The sequence below is a fragment of the Schistocerca serialis genome, chromosome 9, assembly GCF_023864345.2.
Source record: "Schistocerca serialis cubense isolate TAMUIC-IGC-003099 chromosome 9, iqSchSeri2.2, whole genome shotgun sequence".
Lineage (NCBI taxonomy): Eukaryota > Metazoa > Arthropoda > Insecta > Orthoptera > Acrididae > Schistocerca > Schistocerca serialis.
Genome location: NC_064646.1, coordinates 387,212,267 through 387,225,831, shown reverse-complemented (window position 1 = coordinate 387,225,831; position 13,565 = coordinate 387,212,267). Strand labels below are relative to the sequence as shown.

The following is a 13,565-nucleotide window of genomic DNA, read 5'->3' as shown; positions in this document are numbered from 1 at the left end:
AAGAACTTTCGGGTACACACAGAACCAGTCTTCTCAAAAGATATGTTTTGAGGTATATTTTGATGGCTTGGCATGCCACAGCAATGCAGTACCTATAAACACTAAAGTCACACACACTATAGCTTTGACTTCATGCACTATGAGTGTCACTGTCATCTTTAGGGAGCTCACCAACTCAACTGTGTATCACATGTGGGCCCCATGCCTGTTCTAAGGTTTTCACCAACATGTCAGGTGATGCACATTTATTACTTCTTACTCTTAATCTGCACCCGCATATTATGTTTTTAGTATCAAAAGGAATTTTATTTTAATACACAAATTTTCAGACTGTTGGCAACAATTGCACTCAACGAGCTTTCTATCATTTTAATTCATCACATGTTATTAAGTGTAAATACATGATGAAAATGGAAACATGTTGTGACTTATAGTGTGCACAATGCAGAACACAATTCAAAATGACAACACCTCAAACATTCTCAAAATAAATCAACTTTTTTCCTAATCTGATGTATCTGCAAAATAATCTGACCAAATTTCACGTAATTAAACTGAAATGTGAGTCAATCTACATGGAATCGAAAATACTAAGCAAATGCTTCCAAAATGAAAAGCTAATATGGCAAGACTGTGCTTTGACTGGGCCTGTAAAAATGCAAACCATTAAGCTCTGACAAGCTGTATTAGTAGTCCGACATCAAATGTATCTTACTTTAAGAATCTTTCAGGATTATTGTTGCTATCTATGTAGATCTTCGCCAGGGCATTGTGTGTAGCTGGTTCTACACAGCCCTCATGAACACGAGATTCAAGCCATGGCAGAAGCAATTTCAGTCTGTTCCGTTTTTCAACTTCTTCTACCAATTCATCTGTGGAAAACTGCCCACGGACAACCAATATCAAGTTCTTTATAATATCTTCTGAACAGTCCACATCTAAAAGCCCTCCAACAACAACTGGCAACCTTGATGGATTCACCTGGAAGTTTAAACATTGACATAAAAAGCAAAATTTAATTTTGTCAGTGTATTATAAGTTAAATACTGTCACTTTCCATCTTTAAATATAGGTTATGAGAGAGACTTTACAACTGACCACATAAAATAATTAAGTAATTATAATAAGTATACTGAAACACTTTTGTACACTTTACACCACTACTGGAAAACAGATGTCTTAGTTTACCTTTTGCACATATATTTCAATGTACTTCTGTAAGTTGTTGCGATAAAGATATAACACCAAATCGTGGACGAAATCAAATCTATCGCAAACAATGATCAATGGCAACTGGTCAGTAAGCTTTGCTTCTTTTAAGAAGTTTTTAACACGTTCTGCATTATAACAATTAGACTCTCTGCAGATACGTTCCACTTCTTTTATTTGACCAGTCTTGCACGCAGCCTGCAAAAGCAAACAACAAATACAGTAATTACGTAATCTTTACATTTCTTGATAATTTTAGTCTTGACATCTTAATATTAACCTAACTATATATTTTACACAACACCATAAATCAAGGTATTTCAGCCTGTAAAACTGAACTGAGCTTTTCCTTCTTGCTTGATGCTTGACACGACGTTCTATAATTTTACTTTTATTAGATCAGTATTAAAAACTTTAATTTTAATTTAATTGTTTTAAACTTGGCTGTCTCTTAATTATGAGCATAGAAGAGTTTGTTGCACTCTATGGAATTTGTATTACTTTTCAATTTCCTCCTGGCTGATTTCTTTATTAATCCTATATTTACTAACTATTACTGTGTTAACAGCTGATAAGATTCTCTTATGAACATAGTTCTGCACATACTGTAATTCAGTACTTTGTGAATGACCAAATAAGCTTGCATGTTATATTAATGGCATAGCTGTTTTACAAAGTGGTCAAAGATGTAAATCTGTGACGTCAATGTACTTATAGATGGTAACCTTTTCAGGACCTGCTTTTATATCTTGGTCCTTTATGCCAGCAGTTACTTTAATTTTGTTTCTTTGAAGTTCCTCAGCTGTATATTATATGAAAATGCCTTCACATATTTGGCCTCATTCTGTGTGTAAGAAGACCTGCTTCAGTTCCCTCTATGGTGTATCCTAATTTTAGATAATTACGAGGTGCATTCAAGTTCTAAGGCCTCCGATTTTTTTTCTAATTAACTAATCACCCGAAATCGATGAAACTGACATTACTTCTTGACGTAATCCCCCTGCAGATGTACACATTTTTCACTACGCTGACGCCATGATTCCATGGCAGCGGCGAAGGCTTCTTTAGGAGTCTGTTTTGACCACTGGAAAATCACTGAGGCAATAGCAGCACGGCTGGTGAATGTGCGGCCACGGAGATTCTTTCATTGTTGGAAAAAGCCAAAAGTCACTAGGAGCCAGGTCAGGTGAGTAGGGAGCATGAGGAATCACTTCAAAGTTGTTATCACGAAGAAACTGTTGCGTAACGCTAGCTCGATGTGCTATAGCGTTGTCTTGGTGAAACAGCCCACGCGCAGCCCTTCCCTGACGTTTTTGTTGCAGTGCAGGAAGGAATTTGTTCTTCAAAACATTTTCATAGGATGCACCTGTTACCACAGTGCCCTTTGGAACACAATGGGTAAGGATTACGCCCTTGCTGTCCCAGAACATGGACACCATCATTTTTTCAGCACTGGCGGTTACCCGAAATTTTTTGGTGGCGGTGAATCTGTGTGCTTCCATTGAGCTGACTGGCGCTTTGTTTCTGGATTGAAAAATGGCATCCACGTCTCATCAATTGTCACAACCGACGAAAAGAAAGTCCCATTCATGCTGTCGTTGCACGTCAACATTGCTTGGCAACATGCCACACGGGCAGCCATGTGGTCGTCCATCAGCATTCATGGCACCCACCTGGATGACACTTTGCATTTTCAGGTCGTCATGCAGGATTGTGTACACAGAACCCACAGAAATGCCAACTCTGGAGGCGATCTGTTTAACAGTCATTCAGCGATCCCCAAAACAATTCTCTCCACTATCTCGATCATGTTGTCAGACCGGCTTGTGCGAGCCCGAGGTTGTTTCAGTTTGTTGTCACACGATGTTCTGCCTTCATTAAACTGTCGCACCCACGAACGCACTTTCGACACATCCATAACTCCATCACCACATGTCTCCAACTGTCTATGAATTTCAATTGGTTTCACACCACACAAATTCAGAAAACGAATGATTGCACGCTGTTCAAGTAAGGAAAACGTCGCCATTTTAAGTATTGAAATTTTTCTCATTCTCGCCGCTGGCGGTAAAATTCCATCTGCCGTACGGTGCTGCCATCTCTGAGACGTATTGACAATGAACGCGGCCTCATTTTAAAACAATGCGCATGTTTCTATCTCTTTCCAGTCCGGAGAAAAAAATTGGAGGCCTTAGAACTTGAATGCACCTCGTAATTATACTGAAGAATTCTTTACAGATATTACACTCTGGCATTTATCAGAATCTAAATCATGTCGTAAAAGCTAATGATTTATCTACTTCTCTGAAAGTCACCTTACAATGTGGAAGGTTATTTGGGTACCATCCTCACCATCGCAAATTCCCTGTTCATGTCACAAAACAGTTCATGGAAAGAATGAAGGTTGGTATGCTTTCATGTGAACTTTAATCTCTAATTTTATGTTCATGGTCTTTTCCCAACACCATTACACAGAATGCCTCTCAGCACCTGCACGACACTTTTGCATTTACTATACGAATTTTTATATAAAGGCATTGCTCTTGTTTGGATCCTCATTTTCTGTATCAGTCTTACCTAGCACAGATCCTGGACAGACAAGCAATATTTAAGTACTGGGTGAATGAGAATTTTTGTAAGCTACCTCATTCTGCAAACATCCTCCAAGCTGTGGTTAAGCCATGTCTCCGCAATAGCCTTTCTTCCAGGAGTGCTAGTTCTGCAAGGTTCGCAGGAGAGCTGCTGTAGTTTGACTACACTTCCTGAGCATTCTTCCAATGAATCTCAGTGTGGCATATGCCTTTCCTGTTACTAGTTTTATTGGTTATGGCACTTTAAATTGCTCTGTACACATACTCATTAATATTTAATGAGCACTACTACTTCCAGTGGCTTCTGCAGTCTTTTTATTATAGAACAATGGATCTTTCAGCTTGTTTATGTGCACTACTTTATATCTATTTATGTTGAGATGTCAATTGCAAATTCTGGCACCAACAGTTCTAGATACAATCCTTGAAAGTATCATGGAACTTCCACTGTAATTAACTAGTTAATTTTTATGTATTGCAGACACTAATTGCCCTTTAAACATTCCTTGTGGTACATTCAAAACATCTTAAGATTTCTCACCATTGAGAACATCATGGTGGGTTAATTTTCTTTAAGTGGGGTACCACCGTTTCTGAAGAGCAGGGATGGAAAACTTCAATTTGTCTCAACACTGTTGTGTTTGCTAGAAACTCTTCAGACGAATCACACAGCTTGTCTTATTCCAATGCTCATATTTTGTTCTTTAGGCAGCAGTGTGGAGCTGTATCCAAGGCCTTCCTTGAGTCACAAAGCACAACATATACCTGGATGCTGCTATCTACTGCTTTGTGTCCCATGATTAAACAGCTGGGTTTCACATGATCAATTTTATGCTACCCATGTTGATGACAAAAAATGAAATTTTCGGTGTCCATAAATGGATTAAGTGAGTGCGTATAGTTTTGGGCATCTGTTCCGACAGGTCTCGAGTATAGTTACGACACACGCCTTTTCAAATCACAAGAAACAATTTGCTACAGTACACTGCTATTAGACATGGGTCAGATTCTTTCACATGCTCTATGTACAATCTTGGTATCCCATCTGGTCTACTGTCCGCACAAAGTTGACACACTGTGCAACAGCTCACTAGAGTGACTGAAGACGTTTCCCATTTATGGTCACTCAAATCAGCCACCGCACTGAGCGTCAAAAGCTTGCGTGGACAGTAATGGTCTTACCTCTTAAGAGATTATAGTTTCTTTTGATTCTGTGGTTACTTATATTGATGTTTGCCGCTGATGAGCATATGACAGTTTCGAGGAGGAACCACAGTACAATCTTCCTCTGTGAGTGAAACAGTTTTGGAAAACTGTTGCTAGTACTACAGCCTTCTCTGTGTTCATCCTATGTTTTGATACCATTATGATCACAGTGTGTGTGTATAGATGGCTTTGATCCATTTATTGACTTTGCTTTAGAACAAAACTTCTCAGGGTTTTCTGTGGAGTCAGTAGATAGAATTTACTTTCAAATTACTTGAAAGCTTCAATGCATGGCTGGCTATATTTGTTTACATTTCTTTTTGGTTTTGTTCATGTATGTTAATATTTTATATAAAAACAAAGATGAGGTGACTTACCGAACAAAAGCGCTGGCAGGTCGATAGACACACAAATAAACACAAACATACACACAAAATTCAAGCTTTCGCAACAAACTGTTGCCTCATCAGGAAAGAGGGAAGGAGAGGGGAAGACGAAAGGAAGTGGGTTTTAAGGGAGAGGGTAAGGAGTCATTCCAATCCCGGGAGCGGAAAGACTTACCTTAGGGGGAAAAAAGGACAGGTATACACTCGCACACACGCACATATCCATCCATGTCTGTATGTGTGGATGGATATGTGCGTGTGTGCGAGTGTATACCTGTCCTTTTTTCCCCCTAAGGTAAGTCTTTCCGCTCCCGGGATTGGAATGACTCCTTACCCTCTCCCTTAAAACCCACTTCCTTTCGTCTTCCCCTCTCCTTCCCTCTTTCCTGATGAGGCAACAGTTTGTTGCGAAAGCTTGAATTTTGTGTGTATGTTTGTGTTTATTTGTGTGTCTATCGACCTGCCAGCGCTTTTGTTCGGTAAGTCACCTCATCTTTGTTTTTATATATAATTTTTCCCACGTGGAATGTTTCCTTCCATTATATTGATATGTTAATATTTTGTTACATTTACATTGGCAGGGAAGCTCCAATTATGTATTAGCTTTCTAAAATGGCTGACTAACGATGGCAGGTGTATTCCATTCCTTCCAACTCTGCTTGGCACATATCTAAGGCATATTGTACAATACTTTTAAGCTTTGTCCATTGATTCTCAACATTGGCAGTACTGGAGACGAAATTTTCATGTTGACCTCTCGAGTAATCTGTATTACATGCATATCAAAAAGAGTTTGGCATCACCCATGTACCCAGAGCTCCTGAAGATAAACATTGATTGCGGATATTGTCTCACAGACAGTCCCTTTGACTGTTCTAAGATGTCACTAAACTCACCTAAAGATGTAAACAACCATGCATGAGCAGCATGTATTAAATGGGGGGTGGCGGGTCCAACAACCGATCAGTTCCAGTCATTTCATTAGGAAGGAGGTACACTGCTTGTGTTGTCTGTAGTTCAACCAGCCCTGGATGGTAAATACCACAATTCGATCGCAGCCGCATTGTTACTTTGTGCCAGGAAGGGCTCTCAACAAGGGAAGTGTCCAGGCGTCTCAGAGTGAACCAAAATGATGTTCGGACATGGAGAAGATACAGAGAGACAGGAACTGTTGATGACGTACTTCGCTCAGGCCGCCCAAGGATTACAACTGCAGTGGATGACCGCTACCTACGGATTGTGACTGACGAACCCTGACAGCAACATCACCATGCTGAATAATGATTTTCGCACAGCCACAGGACATCATGTTACGACTCAAACTGTGCACAATAGGCTGCACAATATGCAACTTCACTCCAGACGTCCATCTTTGCAACCACGACACCATGCAGCGTTGTACAGGGGGGACCCAACATGTCGAATGGATCACTGAGGACTGCCATCACGTTCTCTTCACTGATGAGTGTCATGTTTATCTTGAACCAGACAATCATCGGAGACATGTTTGGAGGCAACCCGGTTAGGTGTTATGCGGAGCCAACACACACACCATTAGTGTGTGACTAATATGTGAATAGAGAATGAGATTTTCACTCTGCAGCGGAGTGTGCGCTGATATGAAACTTCCTGGCAGATTAAAACTGTGTGCCCGACCGAGACTCAAATTCGGGACCTTTGCCTTTCGCGGGCAAGTGCTCTACCATCTGAGCTACCGAAGCACGACTCACGGCAGGTACTCACAGCTTTACTTCTGCCAGTATCTCGTCTCCTACCTTCCAAACTTTACAGAAGCTCTCCTGCGTACCTAGCACTCCTGAAAGAAAGGATATAGCGAAGACATGGCTTAGCCACAGCCTGGGGGATGTTTCCAGAATGAGATTTTCACTCTGCAGCGGAGTGTGCGCTGATATGAAACTTCCTGGCAGATTAAAACTGTGTGCCCGACCGAGACTCAAACTCGGGACCTTTGCCTTTCGCGGGCAAGTGCTCTACCATCTGAGCTACCGAAGCACGACTCACGGCCGGTACTCACAGCTTTACTTCTGCCAGTATCTCGTCTCCTACCTTGGAAACTTTACAGAAGCTCTCCTGCGTACCTAGCAGAGAATCTCATTCTGGAAACATCCCCCAGGCTGTGGCTAAGCCATGTCTCCGCTATATCCTTTCTTTCAGGAGTGCTAGTTCTGCTAGGTACGCAGGAGAGCTTCTGTAAAGTTTGGAAGGTAGGAGACGAGATACTGGCAGAAGTAAAGCTGTGAGTACCGGCCGTGAGTCGTGCTTCGGTAGCTCAGATGGTAGAGCACTTGCCCGCGAAAGGCAAAGGTCCCGAGTTCGAGTCTCGGTCGGGCACACAGTTTTAATCTGCCAGGAAGTTTAATATGTGAATAGCATCACCCCACCGATAGTGCAACCATATCAGCAGCATATTGGTGAGGCATTTGCGTTTATGGGCGATAATTTGCGCTCTCATTGTGCATATCTTGGTTGGTTGATTTAAAAGAGGGGGTGAGGGACCAAACTAGGTCATCGGCCCCTTGTTTCTAATGAAACAATGCTGGAAGTGTGAGAATAAAACAGACGAGACTTAACACAAAACTGAAAGAAAAGACAAGAACGAAGGAAAGGCAACAAACATTAAAAGGAACAAAAGGACAAGAAAACAGACACTAGAAACACAAGAATAAAAAAAGAAAGATTACAGTGGCTGGCCAACCACAAAAATAAAAAGGAAATGCCAGCCAGCTTGCAACAAATTAAAACCTCCACCCTAAAAGCACTAGGGTAGAACACACAGAGGGACAAAGGACATGCACTAAAATTCAGACTGAATGATAAAACCAACCCTCGCGGATGAAACGTAAAACCAATCAGACAATGAGGCCTTGTCTGCTAAAATCAATGATAACGAGTGCAGCAACCGAAGATGAAGTTTCAGGGCAGCCAAACAAGGATAGAGCAGAATATGTGCCACTGTCAACTGAGCACCGCACTGACACCGAGGTGGGTCTTCACGGAGCAGGAGGTAGCCGTGGGTCAGCCAGGCATGGCCAATGCAAAGCTGGCAGAGAACCACAGAGTCCCTGCACGAGGCCCCTCGACTTCCACACATTCGTGGTCCCTTAATGGCTCGCAGTTTGTTGTATGCACTGAGATTTTGCCATTCAGTCTCCCAAAGCGGAAAAATCTTGAGGCGTAATAACTAACGCAGGTCAGTTTCGGGGATGCTGATCTACTCAAGTGGTTTCCGTGTAGCCTGTTTCGCCAGCAAGTTCATTCCCTGGGATTCCGACATGACCAGGGGTCTATATGACCACCACTGAATGGCTGGATCGCTCCAGGGCACAGATTGACTCCTGGATGGACACTACCGAAGGATGACGAGGGTAGCACGGGCCGATAATTTTCAGGCTACTCAAGGAGTCAGTGCATAAAAGAAATGACATCCCACGGCATGAACAGAGATACTGAAGTGCACAAGAAATGGCCACCACCTCTGCAGTGAATACACTACAACCATCGGGTAATGAATGCTGTTCAATATGGCCACTGTTCAATGTAGACAAAGCCAACGTGACCATCAGCCATCGAGTCAGAGCCCCGGCACACATTAAGAATCTAGACGAAGTGACAGCAGAGAGCCACAGGGTTAAAGAGTCCTTTGGGGCCATGTGAAAGGTCCAGATGAAGTTGCGGTTGAGGCGTACACCGTGGAGGTGTATGAACAGACCGCAAGAAGAGGTGGTAAAGGGAAGGACTAGTTCGGAGAGAAGGGACCGCATGCGAAACGCAATTGTTAGCCCCTATCTGGGCTGCCAATGGGGGAGATGGACTGCCACAGGCAGGAAAATGAGACTGTAATTTGGATGATCAGGAGAAGTACGAATGTGTGCAGCGTAACTGGCGAGCAGTTGTGCACATCTGATCTGCAATGGAGGGACCCTAGTCTCCAACAGTACGCTGGTCACCAGACTCTTCCTAAAAGCTCCTGTCGCTAGTCTAACCCCGCAGTGTTGCACAGGGCTGAGTAAATTCAATGCTGAGGGTGCTGGCGAACCATAAACCACACTTCCATAGTCAATTCAAGATTGGACAAGGGCTCTGTAGAGTCACAGCAGAATAGAGCAATCTGCACCCCAATTGGTGTTGCTAGGCCAATGAAGGGCATTGAGATGATGCTTAAGCTGACGGAGATGAGGAAACTAAGTCAATCGAGCGTCGGAAACCAGTCCTAATAATCGATATGTCTCCACTACAGTCAGTGGAGCGTAATGAAGGTAAAGTTCCGAGTCCAGATGAACTGTACGACACTGACAGAAGTGCATAACACACAACTTTGCAGCTGAAAACTGGAAACTGTGGGCTAGAGCCCATGATTGCGCCTTGTGGATGACTTCCTGTAGGCGCCGCTCAGCAACACCCATACTGGAGCAGCAGTACAAAATGCAGTAAAAGCGGGAAGACATATGGCTGAACTTCCAGCACTTAAAGCACTGAAGTGGGTTAGGGATATAGGGCTTTACATCACAGCGTTACACCATCAGCTTGACCTTCTCGGGCAATGTATCACCCTTTAAGACCAAGATGAAGGCACCAGTGCTACCTGATTATCCGTCTGACCCCAATGGACACGCTGGACAAAATTTACACCTCGCCACTCTAAAGTGGCGCACAGCTCATTGTCAGACTGAAAAAGAAGGTCGCTGCAAAATATAATACCCTGGACCATATTTAAGCTCTCAGGGGGCGTGATGGTTACAGAAACATCCCCAGCTTGTCTGAAGCAAGTAACATCCGTGACAAGGCAGATGATGCTGTTTTAATGAAGACTGACCCAGATCTCGTTTTGCACAAGCTCTCCACCTCCCCAAATTTGTCCTCTAAATGTTCGACTAAAAACTGAGGCTTCATCAGTGCTGTAACAAGGTACCGATGCAAGTAAGAGCCGCTGCCATTCTTAGGCTGATGTTCCTCCCATGGTGTGGCCAGGGAGGGGAACGATTTGGGGTCTTACTTCTGTGTGTTGAATTGAGCTCTTGAATGCTTAGAGACTGCTGATGGTTCACCACTGCTTCATCCCGCGTTATTCACCCTGATGCCACCCACTCCGACCAGGGCCCCTTCCCACAGGTGCCACCCAGCCGCAGCTAAGGCCATCTGGCAGGATGGGCATTACGGGGAGTCCCGATGCCCCACGGGGATGGGCGTCTGCTCCTTGGCATATGTGGGAAGTTAATAGCACAGTCATCAGCAGAGCGATTCCTATGTGGTCAGGAGGCTACAACCAACAGGTACATGGTGCTATTCCAATTTTCTGTACAGGTTCTGGAACACACTGAACTGAGGTGATGCAAAACTTACTTTTGATGAGTTTCTTGCCTCTCCTACTAAGCAGAAATATCTTCCTTTATAATTTTGTTTGAAGTGGTGTTTAGTGCTCTAATTTGGTCATAAGCCATAGCACATGTACACTGATGTTTTTTTGAAGTATGTCCAAATTGTGTATTTGATGTATTATTACTAAGTTATGTTAAATGAAACTAAGATACTCAAATGTGTTAATAGCCATCAACATTTTTCTTAATCACACGTTGGTTATGTAGTTTTTATTTCAAAAATAGTGTTTAGTCATAGCCTCTGCAGTGTTGGGCTGTTAATACGCAGTATGAAATTGGCTGAGGCTGCTTCCTGTTACAGAGAAACTAAATACTCCATTTGTAGTATGTCCATTGTTTTATACCACAGATATAAATGTTCAGTAGAAACATGAAATCAATCTTTTTCACAGCACTGAGCACACCATACTAACACTGCATTTTTACATCTGCCACAGTACCATTACAGTATCACCCCAAGAGAACCGATCTGGAGCCAAGTTAAGGGATCTGGACTGTGAAATGAGACTTAAGCTGCCACATGTACTGGAACCAACACACGCAGCTCTTTTCATCTCATTGCCGCATATTGGTGGGATATAGAATGACACTTCGTAAGAAAGAGGATAAAATGCGGTGCCAGGGTACATTCATGGATTCTGTTGTTGATCAACTAGTTATCAATGCAGCAGATGACTGTTCCAGTACGGAAATTTATTTCTCGGATTCAGATATGGAAGTAGCTGAGAGATTACCAGACCAATACGGTCAAATCCCTGTAGTATGCTTTTCCGTCAGATATGGCTCGCTCAGAATAGTTACCGTTTAACTTAAGATCTTTTCATCATTCTTGTCTGTAATCAGGATACTACGTTAGGCGAGAACATTATCATTTTATGCTTTCCATCTGGTCGCCTAAGAAGTGTGTTGTAGTGCTGGAGTTATTTGAAGCGATATTGTTTCTTTGGCCATCTCTTTTTACGTACAAACTGCAACTGCTCACATCATTGCAGGCTAATTGGACTACTGGTTGGCCTGTGTTGTCCAAGCTTAAAGTGCCAGTAAATCTGTTGTCCCACACATTATTGCTCAGTCTATGTGTGTGAAATTGCATAAAACATCCTTATGATCATACTTGACTGTAACAATCACAACTTTGCTTCCACTCCACATGAAACGAAATTCAGTGAGATTCAAGCGAACGTACAAGAATACAAGGTGTAAAGTTTACATGAGGTTTATTCTTATGATGAACAGAATATGTGGGGGCATTGTTATTGTCTGTAAGCAAGACTATCTGGGACTTTTCCATAGACACTATTCCAGTTAACTAATGTATCATCATGTATCTCTGATTATGAGGAATGCTACTCTAATGAGGGATAATAATATTCCGTGGCCAAATTTTGATTACATCTTATCAGGCCTGTGGAGGGATTTCTCTTACCAAAAAAACTGGCACTGCTACAGCAGTCGCTGCTTCCTGTGTAAAACACACCTGATCTAAGCGGGAGTCCTAGAATTCCTACTGGTGCTCAATATCCATTTATCATGTGTACACTGCAGCATTTTAAGTTTGCAAAATCAAATGCTTTTATGTTGATGTACAATACATGCAGACTCAGGCAATCCCATGCCATGCTGTTAATACAATTATCAATGAGCTATTAATTCAAAATTAGTAAGAAATAGCCATGTCAGCAAAGGAAGCAATAAAAGTTAAAGATCATGATCTAGAGAAATTTAAACAGAATAAGCAATGAATGTCAGAAAAAACAGCAGGTTTTTATTAAAGCAAAGATAGACTTCATCTCTGGTTAATTGCATCACAGACTGTTAGTCAAATATGCCATTTAATCATTAGTCAGTGAACAGGAAGTAAGAACTGTAAAACAATTACCTGAATGTATTTGAAGTGCACTTCTTGGTCCTGGCTGAAGTTTACTATTGAGCCCAGGAAGTAAAAAAGACCTTCATAGCTCTTGAATGACTCAAACAAATCTATAAGAGCTTTTGTTGTTAGTTGTTCGTGGTATTTTGTGGCAATCTGAAATAAGCAATGAGCATGTAATGTGTATTCAATAATCTTTAACTTTTCTTCTATGAGATAAAGGTTATATTATAAACTTTGTACATAGAGTAACATTTGCTATGAGCTACATATCATAACCAAAGCAGCAAATTCTTTAGATAAACTTAATTTGAAATAAAACACAAATGAGGTTTGGAATTCTAAGTTCAATTATCTTTTTCTAACTGTTTACATCAAAGGCAAAGACATTACAATAAATTTGAAGCTAAGCAAGTCTTTGCGATAGCTTATTATGCCAAATGTTACGCATAATATTTTTATAATTTATGTAAATATGGATGAGATGACAATTTTTCAATAATTATTAAATAATGGATCACCGTCTATTAACCATTTAGTTATGGCCCACCCATCCAAGAGCTACTTTGGCCACATTTCATAACTGACCTCTAACTATTGTTCTTTAAAGTGCAGATAGCTACTTTTATTTCAGATGTGAATACAGATGGGCTGAAAAACTTGTCAACGACCAAATATGAATATTTAAGTGAATGTGTGCTTTTCCAACCATTTTATAAAGCTATTGGCAGCTTAAGAATCAAAGATTTAAGACCATAGCAACAACCAGAGCACTGTATCCACATGGCAAATCCATGCGAGTATCATTCTTATAGCAGGAATACTGGTTTCTTCCATGCACATTAAACTGGATTGTTTGAACAGATCAAATTTTTGGTTCTCTCTTATTTCCTGTAGGAATCTAATT

General features: G+C 41.6%; 1 protein-coding gene across 1 annotated transcript in view; it reads right to left on the bottom strand.

Moving 5' to 3' along the window:
• Window positions 1-13,565, bottom strand: part of LOC126418454 (clathrin heavy chain) — a 149,340-nt gene that overhangs the window by 23,830 nt on the left and 111,945 nt on the right. Inside the window, exons 15-17 of the mRNA XM_050085220.1 lie at window positions 12,668-12,814; window positions 1,189-1,407; window positions 716-981 (exon numbers count right to left, since the gene is read on the bottom strand). Of these exons, the coding sequence (XP_049941177.1) occupies window positions 716-981; window positions 1,189-1,407; window positions 12,668-12,814 (632 nt within the window). The remainder of the gene's footprint in view (window positions 1-715; window positions 982-1,188; window positions 1,408-12,667; window positions 12,815-13,565) is intronic.